This window comes from Lepisosteus platostomus, chromosome 18 (genome assembly GCF_059453375.1).
Source record: "Lepisosteus platostomus isolate fLepPlt1 chromosome 18, fLepPlt1.hap1, whole genome shotgun sequence".
NCBI classification, from domain to species: Eukaryota; Metazoa; Chordata; class Actinopteri; order Semionotiformes; family Lepisosteidae; genus Lepisosteus; species Lepisosteus platostomus.
Genome location: NC_142628.1, coordinates 16,104,194 through 16,113,828, shown reverse-complemented (window position 1 = coordinate 16,113,828; position 9,635 = coordinate 16,104,194). Strand labels below are relative to the sequence as shown.

General features: G+C 49.6%; 1 protein-coding gene across 1 annotated transcript; it reads right to left on the bottom strand.

Moving 5' to 3' along the window:
* Window positions 1-338: 338 nt before the first annotated feature.
* Window positions 339-4,484, bottom strand: LOC148645789 (mucin-2-like). The gene is made up of 6 exons (XM_088611863.1): window positions 4,471-4,484; window positions 3,784-3,947; window positions 1,753-2,002; window positions 989-1,103; window positions 574-664; window positions 339-487 (listed from the first exon to the last, which is right to left on the bottom strand). Exons 1-6 carry the CDS (start codon window positions 4,482-4,484, stop codon window positions 339-341), a joined length of 783 nt encoding a protein of 260 aa, XP_088467989.1.
* Window positions 4,485-9,635: the final 5,151 nt, after the last annotated feature.

Below are 9,635 nucleotides of genomic sequence, written 5' to 3'. Positions count from 1 at the left end.
ACTCACACACACTGGTCAATCAGACACTCAGACACACTGGTCACTCACACACACTGGGCACTCAGACTCTCAGACACACTGGTCACACACACACTGGTCACTCAGACACTCACATACACTGGTCACTCAGACACACACAGGTCACTCAGACACACAGACACACACTGGTCACTCAGACACAGTGGTCACTAGGACACAGACACACACTGGTCACTCAGACACACAGAGACACTGGTCACACAGACACACAGACACACACTGGTCACTCAGACACTCAGACACACTGGTCACTCAGCTCTGGGAATTCCCTGCAGTCTCTTGGGAAAAGGCCTTGTTGGTCAGTGTGGCCGGACGCTGGTGGACAGGGGTGTGCTCACCGCCTCTGTGCAGTTTGTCTCGGGGGGCGGTGCAGTCGGGTCCTCACAGTGCTCCGTCGGGCCGTCCAGTTTCTGCAGTTTCCCGAATTCCAGGGGGCTGATTGTTACGCCTGGACAGACAGAGCAGCGGTCAGGGCTCTAGAGCTCTAGTGAGCCGATCAGCCGGACTGAGGGCCCTGCGGGTCTCCCTCCCTACCTGCTGCAGTGACCCTGTCGCTGTCCTTGATGCCGTTGAAGTCCCCACACAGCCCGCAGGTCTGGTTCCTGTACTGCTCATCGATCGCCACCTGCAGGGCGAGAGGAAGCTCTGCGGTCAGCAGGGCGCCCAGAGAGGGTGCCTCTGTCTGCTGCTGGGTCGATACCTGCAGTGGCCACAAGGCGGCAGCAGCGAGCAGCTTGACCTCACTGCAGAGCAGCTGTACTGAACAGCAGCAGACCGTGACCACGTCTGTTCCCATCGATCTCAACCTCCTGCTGGTGAGTCAAGGGAAGGGCGAGGCGCTGGACCACAGCGCCAATCCCATCGAGAGAGACAGGTTACAGAGACAGTGAGAGGAGGGTCTGGAAAGAGCTGTGAGTGATGTTCCTGAATCTGTGTGGCCGGTGCGTACCGAGAGAGCGTCCTTCCAGTCCCACTGCAGCTCCAGCCCCAGTCTGGCCGTCACCCTCAGGGACTCCCCGCTTCTCTCAGCCAGCACTCCTCCCTGGATGAAGGGCAGAGGCACCCTGGTGCACAAGGGAGTGAGGTAAGAACCACACATTGACACACACTGGGGTGCAGGTCAGAACCACACATGGTCACACTCTGGGGTGCAGGGCAGAACCACATATGTACACACACTGGGTTACAGGTCAGAGCCACACATTGACACACACTGGGGTACAGGTCAGAACCACACATACTGTAGATACCACTGGGGTACAGGTCAGAACCACACATTGACACACACTGGGGTGCAGGTCAGAACCACACATTGACACACACTGGGGTGCAGGTCAGAACCACACATTATCACACACTGGGATACAATTCAGAACCACACATTGTTACACACTTGGGTACAGGTCAGAACTACACTTTGACACACACTGGGGTACAGGTCAGAGCCACAGTGACACAAATTGGGACGGAGGTCAGAGCCACATTGTTGTCACAGACTAGGGTATAGGTCAGAACCACATAGTGGTAAACACTTGAACAGAGGTCAGTTACACACACTGAGACAGAGATCAGAACAACGTTTTGACACACTCTGGAACACAGGTCAGAATCATACATAAAAACACTGGGAAATAGGTCAGAACCACACATTGACACACTCAGCTGCATCATGACTCTACAGTCTGCAGTAACTTCTGCGTGTTCCAGACTCACAGCTTGCCATTGACAGAGACTGTCTCCCTGCGCAGCTCCAGAACCATGCCCTCCAGCTTCATGGTGACCTGGCTAATGGCGGAGTCACTGGGGGTCACATTCCTGCGGATCTGGATGTTGAAGTGCTCATAGGCAGCACGGCAGTGGGACGCCAGCACGTAGTTACAGGGGCCCGGGAGCTGATAGAGCTCCCCGTCAAACATGCGGTAGTGATGTCTGCCCCAGGTGCTGCACACTCCCCGGGGATGAGCTGAGACACACAGAGAGAGAGAGCATCACCTGAGCTGGAGATACTGTAGACACTCAGTCCAGCTCCTCTGTAACTTCACACTAACACTCCCTCATCAGAGCTGGAGATACTGTAGAGACACTCAGTCCAGCTCATCTGTAACTTCACACTAACACTCCCTCATCAGAGCTGGAGATACTGTAGACGCTCAGTCCAGCTCCTCTGTAACTTCACACTAACACTCCCTCATCAGAGCTGGAGATACTGTAGACACTCAGTCCAGCTCATCTGTAACTTCACACTAACACTCCCTCATCAGAGCTGTAGATACAGTAGAGACACTCAGTCCAGCTCCTCTGTAACTTCACACTAACACTCCCTCATCAGAGCTGGAGATACTGTAGACACTCAGTCCAGCTCATCTGTAACTTCACACTAACACTCCCTCATCAGAGCTGGAGATACTGTAGACACTCAGTCCAGCTCATCTGTAACTTCACACTAACACTCCCTCATCAGAGCTGTAGATACTGTAGACACTCAGTCCAGCTCATCTGTAACTTCACACTAACACTCCCTCATCAGAGCTGTAGATACAGCAGAGACACTCAGTCCAGCTCCTCTGTAACTTCACACTAACACTCCCTCATCAGAGCTGTAGATACAATAGAGACACTCAGTCCAGCTCATCTGTAACTTCACACTAACACTCCCTCATCAGAGCTGGAGATACTGTAGACACTCAGTCCAGCTCATCTGTAACTTCACACTAACACTCCCTCATCAGAGCTGGAGATACTGTAGACACTCAGTCCAGCTCATCTGTAACTTCACACTAACACTCCCTCATCAGAGCTGTAGATACTGTAGACACTCAGTCCAGCTCCTCTGTAACTTCACACTAACACTCCCTCATCAGAGCTGTAGATACTGTAGAGACACTCAGTCCAGCTCCTCTGTAACTTCACACTAACACTCCCTCATCAGAGCTGTAGATACTGTAGACACTCAGTCCAGCTCCTCTGTACCTTCACACTAACACTCCCTCATCAGAGCTGTAGATACTGTAGAGACACTCAGTCCAGCTCATCTGTAACTTCACACTAACACTCCCTCATCAGAGCTGTAGATACTGTAGAGACACTCAGTCCAGCTCCTCTGTAACTTCACACTAACACTCCCTCATCAGAGCTGTAGATACTGTAGAGACACTCAGTCCAGCTCCTCTGTAACTTCACACTAACAGTCCCTCATCAGAGCTGGAGATACTGTAGAGACACTCAGTCCAGCTCCTCTGTAACTTCACACTAACACCCTCATCAGAGCTGTAGATACTCAGTCCAGCTCATCTAGTATTTCGGTTCAGAGACTCTTACTTACCCACAACACCAGGAAGCACTTGTATGGTGGGGACAAGAGGAATGTTGTTTCTTATCAGAATCGGATTGATTTTTGGTGGTTCTTTAAAAAAATAAAAAACAAGAGTTAGTGTGATTTTCCTATCAGGTTAAGACAGCAGGAACTGTAAAGAGTTCTTGTACATGAAATCTCTGCTTAGAGAGAAATGACAAGAGGCCAGCTGGCCTGTATTGTACTGAGCACTCTAGAGGTTTCATTCCTATCTGATCAGTCCTGCCTTGTCTGGCTGTGAGCTCCCAGCTGTCCTGTATGGCTGTTGATGAGGTGCAGCAGGATAAGGACAGCCATGTTCACCTCAAGGACAGGACAGCTTCGCTCCAGACAGCCCTGAGCCAGCGCCAGCGGGCAGCGAGACCTCAGAGAGGAGCAGAGCACGATCTCACCTTCCACTGCAGCTGCGAGAGCCACACTCGCCATCCACACCACCGCCCAGACCGTCATCTTCCTCGGGGTCGCTCTGCAGACTGGTGCCGTGAAGGTGCTGCTCTTCCCTTTATAGCCCCAGGCTCCGGGTTCGTGGCCCCTGAGGGTGGACAGGAGGGGCAGGCTGACAAACAGGCAAACAGAATTACAGCCGATCAGCAAACAGATTTTCCAGAGCCGGACTCACGCACTGTTAGCACAGGAGGGCTGGGATTTACTGGAGCTTCTGTATGTTCTTCGGCTCTCACTGTGACATCAACAAGAGAAGAGTCGGCCCCTACGTGACTGGGGGTCCTCTGCTGATGTTCTGGGGTCACCCTATGATCCGGAGAGAGTTGGACTCCGAGTGAGAAGGGGACGACTGTGGACACTGAATGAGCTGAGACAGAAATGTGGCTTAATGATTCGATTCTAGAGTCGGAGAAGAGCTGGTTGAAGCTACAATGAAGTTTACTGCAGTGTTCTGTACATACTCTTCATCACCTTTGATAGACATACTCTTCATCACCTGTGATAGACATACTCTTCATCACCTGTGATAGACATACTCTTCACCGCCAGTGATGGGCGTGCTCTTCATTGCCTTTGACAGACATGCTCTTCATCCCCATGATGTAAATACTCTTCCTCTCCTGTGATGGGCGTACTCTTCCTCCTCCATGACGTGCAGTGACCACTAGCAGACCCCCTCTCAGGGATCTCCATGTCAGCGCTGGATCTCTGCTCTGAACAGACAGTCGTCCCTCACAGGGAGCTGAGATTCCCCTCCTGTCCTCTCAGCTCAGGGAACGTGTGAATTTCAGTAACGCTGATCACTCATGCTGTATTTTCTACCTACAATCTCAAATTCAGGAGTTTTCTGTTCATTTTAAGTGGGCAAAATGCTTCTGGAGAAGAAAGTGTAATCATCTGTTAATTGGGTTGTTACGGCTCAATGAAATGGATTATAATAAAGGGGATTTAATCCACTGTTAATTTTAGCCACTAGACACTCGTGTTTATTACAGTATGTCACTCACGCCCCAGTTCCTAATTAGACCTAATTAGACCAACTCCACTGTATTAAATTAATCTGCATTATATTTCTAATCCAAACAGTTTGAGCAGTGCTTGTGCGTACAGACATGTGAATGAACAATTCGCTCTTAATTCCCCAGGCTCTGGAGCAGGATTGGACACGCAGCACAGACTGGCACTGAAATCTGATCGAACTCCTTCACTGATTACAGTAACTCGTTACTGTCGCTGTGATGTCCGCGTGAGGAGGGGCTCGAGGGCGGACAGGCGGTCCCCCGCTGACCGCTGGCCTGGTCAGTGTGTGGCCGAGCTGCCCTGTGGGGCTGTATTCTGCCTTGTGTGCTCAGGATCGCAGCAGTGCTGCAGCTCTGCTCCAGGCCACTCCCTGGCCTTGCTAATCCCCTGCCCTGGCCCAGCCCAGGACCAGGATGTGGTAAACCGCTTCTTCTGCCCTCACAGTGGGGCTCCTGACCAGACCGCAGCGCTCTGACCCTCAGAGGACACTGCTCGCAGCCCGTCAGATGGACGAAGTGGTGAGGACTGTGTGTCTGAGGTCCTGGACCCTCCAGAGCCCAGTAAAACCACAGGCCCAGCCCTCCAATCACACAGCCGGGCCCTTGAGGGCCACTTCAGCACTGCTAGATAGGAATACAGGGGCCACGAGTAACATCCTTAATGTGCGCCCTAAAACATGGACGTTAGGTGGGAGTTATTTCCCAAATGAAATAGGCTTAGTGGGGTCCGGGAGGATGTTAATATTCCCCTGAGGCTCGTGTGCGACACATTTCTCCACAAGAATCACAGTGTTTGAACAGTAAGAGAGACCAGGACCTGCCAACACAATTTCACAAGTCCATTCACGTGTTCCAGTAGAAACAGAGCGCTGTACTGACCGGTTACATTGAGCACGGAAATCTAATTTAACTTTGATCTGAAACATTTTAGAAACACTCAGAATTGGAAAATTAACAATAGTGTGTTTTTGAGCCATGGACAACATTTTATAACATTACGTTCATTTCAACATTTAACTTAAAAACCACCATCGCACACAAATTCAGTTGAGACAGAAGTTCCTTCTTTTTCAACCAGAACCTGATAAGGTGGGTCCCAGACTTCTTAACACACAGCTCTGACATTCCCTACACGTCCCCTGGGTCACCACAGGGCTGTGTTTCCCCTCCTGCTCTACATTCTGTACACTAATAAGCATCAGAGCAAACACACAGATGTCTCGTATAAGTCTGTTGAAGACACAGCCCTGATCAGCTTATTAAAATGCCCAGAAAACCATGGGCCCAAATCTAAATGATTTGAATCAATGTTCTCTTTGAAGTTAAATGTCTTGAAAAGAAAGAAACATTTTAGGAATGATAAATTGTCAACAATTATTTGTTTCGTAGAAAACCCAGCTAATTCAAGATAAACAGAACTAATTTCACTCTTTTCTATAAGTTATCTATTGAAAGTGTCTTAACATTCTGTCTCTCTTGCTGGTTTGGCGACATCAGTATTGTTAATTATAATCAGTTGGGTAAATCAGTGCAAATCAGTCGGTCAGTATTAAAGTCATGGGAACATCAGAAAGGAAGGCTCCTTTTTCTCTTTCTAATAATTGAGTAGCGATAATATGTTTGTGCTCATACTTGAGCTGTTTTCTCCGATAGAACATTTTACTTTTCATCCATGAATGAGGAGAGAAGGATGAGTCCTCATTATTCAAACAGGGAGTCTCTACCAGTCCTGTTCCTGGACCCTTGTAGTGCCTGTGGTGGGGGAAGGAGGCAGGAGATGTTCAGGTTGGGGTTACAGTCTCGCTGCAGTGTCTGTGCTCATTGGACTGGGAGATGCACCAGACTATCAGGTAAAGCTGATGGGTGTCACGCCCGACATCCCTCCCTAGAGGGTGCTCCACAACTCCCATTATTGTCCTTGTGGTTAAGCTCCCCAGGTGTGCCCTCTTGTCTGTATTATTTAAAGACCAGCTCCTCCAGTCCTCGGGGCTCATCATCAGGGTCAGGATGTCGCGAGGCCTGCCTGGCACCAGGAAACCCTCCATCTGTCTCCTGGGGGCACAGGTGTCCCCCACACCTCCCGCTCCCTGAGCCCGGGGTCTGGAGGGTCTCGCCCTGTCACCCCTGGACCTCGTGTTTTGTCTGTCCGTGTGTTCTCCCCTCCCGGGGATTTTAACCTTGTCTTGTCCCAGGATGGATCACTCGTCGCTGGACCCCCGGACTGGGCCCTGACCTGCCTTTGACCTGTTTGGATTTGGATGCTATTCCTTGTCTCCCCCACTCACTGTCTCACGGACTGTCACTATTATTTTGTGCACTATTGAACCCCTGTGTGTTCCCTTTCACCACACCTCCTGTCTCCTCCAGCTCTTACCACATCGCACAGGGTCTCCTACAAGACCCGACACGGATCTCAGTCCGTGTTCGTGACAATGGGCTGTGATGGGGCAGGATGGTGTCACCTCCACGTTTTTTTTTATTTTGACTGAAGCTCAAGTGCAGAACTGTCCACAGAGAGGGCTACAGCACTGGCTTTACAGAGCTGATGGGGGCCAATAAGCAGGACATCAGACTTGTCACTGTTTAGATAAAGGAAAGTTTGAGTCATCCATCCATGCTAGAGATGCAATTAGAGAGAACAGGGACAGCCACATCAGGGTCAGATTTAGTATGGATGGAGATTCAGTTAAACTCAATTCAAGCTTTATTGTTCCCTAGGGGAAATTAGTTGTATGGCACAGTCAAACACAACACAATGACAAATACACATTATCAAAGGGAAGAGAATACAGTAGTGTTACAGGACATAAGGAACAAGAGACAAAGTAGTCACTTTGCGTTGTTTAAGAGTGTGATTACAGTGAGGATGAAAGATTTCCTGAGTTTGCTGGTTTTACACCTGGGGGCACAGAGGCATCTCCCAGATGGGAGAAGTGAATTCACAATGGAGGGGTGAGACACACACTCCCTGATGCTTTTGGCTTTCTTAGTCACCCTCTGTCTGTAAAGGATACTTCAGTTGACTTGATTATTCCTGATTATTTTGCCCCTGATATTCCCTAATTGACCAGCCTGTTACAGTTACTGGTGCTCATGTTGCCACACCAGCAAGTGAAGCAGGATGTGAAGACACTTTCAGGGAATGATTTGTAGAAAAGTGTAAGAATAGTTTTATCTGCCTTAAAGTACCTGGGTTTCCTAAGAAAGAAGAGTCTCTGTTGGCCTTTTTTAGAGATCGTGTCACAACATTTGTCCCATCATTTGTCTCTGAAGTGACATCGGAGTGAGAAGGACCGTGCACACCGATACTGCTACTGCTGAATTACAAACATGTCATCATATATCTATAATATAACAACTAACACTCTTTATATAAAGTTGTACTTTGCATTTTTGATTAACTACACCGACGGCAGCGAGAACGTTTTTCAGTTTTTCGGTTTTCAGCAACCAGCTTAGGCATTCGGCGTCATTGACGATTTCAACAGGCTGACCATCAGTTGTAGTGGGTTGAGGGGGTGTGGTCTTTTTCCTACAATCAATAACCAGTTCCTTCGTTTGTGAAACATTTAACTTTAGGGAGGACTCATTGCACCAGTTAGTAAAATCATTAAGGATGGGCCCATGATGGTATTCTGTGTCCTTTAATAAACTGACCAGGGCTGTGTCATCAGCAAACTTCATGAGGTGTCTATCTGTGTGTCTGCTTATGCGATCACTGGTGTACAAAATGTACAGCAGAGGGGACAAGACGCAGCCCTGTAGTGATCCACTTGATGTGTAGCGAATGTCAGATAAGCACTTCCCCAGTCTGGCCTGTCACAGTCGTAATCCCTCCTCTTGGGGGCGCTCCATCCCTTTCGTATTCTAGTTGATTATGAGCACCTGCCCTCTGTTTGTCTCCTTGTTCAAGCCTGGCGCTCCCACTATTCCTGGCTCAGCACTGGGAGATGGACGCCCAGAAGCTCGTCTACCAGCAGGTCCAGGAGAGACCCGACGGCACAGGCTTCATCACAGCGTCCTGACCATCTGAGTCCAGGGCTCGGAGCGCCTGGCCTCGTCCTCCTGGTTTTATTCCCTGTCCCTGTCCCAGATCCCGTTCCGGATTTTAACCTTGTTTCTCTCGTCTTGGATTGATTCCCCGGTTTGGACTTTGGACTGCACCCCGGTATTTCCCCTTAGAAACTTGGTTGCCATCACCCCCCCCTCCCCGTCTGTCAACCCGTCCTGATTCCTCTTCGTCTCCTCCCCTGATGTCCTTCTCCACTTACTTCCAGATCATACCGTCTGCACAGGGTCCTGAACAGTGCTAAGCGGGAGCCTGGACCAGCTCCTGTTACAGACCTGTTGAGACCTGTTAGTTAGGAAGTCTAGCACCCAGCTCATCAAGTTCTCATTCAGACTGAAGTGCAGTACTTTCTACTGTTTCTGCGCAAGCAACAGTGGGTGTATTGTGATGAAAGTGGAGGAGAAGTCAACAAATAAAATCCTTTCAAAGGTCCCTGGTTGGTCCAGGTGTTGATAGACCAGATTTAACAATGTGTGTTTTGCATCGTCTACTCCCCTCCTGTCCCTGTGTGCAAACTGCAGGGGGTCGATGAGGGCTTGTGTGCTCTTTGTGATGTGCTGCTTCACTATTCTCTCAAGAGCTTTCACTGGGAGAGATGTGAGGGCAACCGGCCTGTAGCTTTTAAGGCCACTAGGCTGGGCAGTTTTAGGAACAGGAATAATGATGGATTTCTGCCACAGAGAGGGAATGATCTGTAAGTTTAAGGACATCT

Excerpts from the sequence above, each read along its gene's own strand:
- LOC148645789 (XM_088611863.1), bottom strand. Across the intron at positions 2,003-3,783 it reads TCTCGCAGCTGCAGTGGAAG|CTCATCCCCGGGGAGTGTGC; the intron begins GTGAGATCGTGC and ends TGTGTGTCTCAG. Across the intron at positions 488-573 it reads CGACAGGGTCACTGCAGCAG|GCGTAACAATCAGCCCCCTG; the intron begins GTAGGGAGGGAG and ends CTGTCTGTCCAG.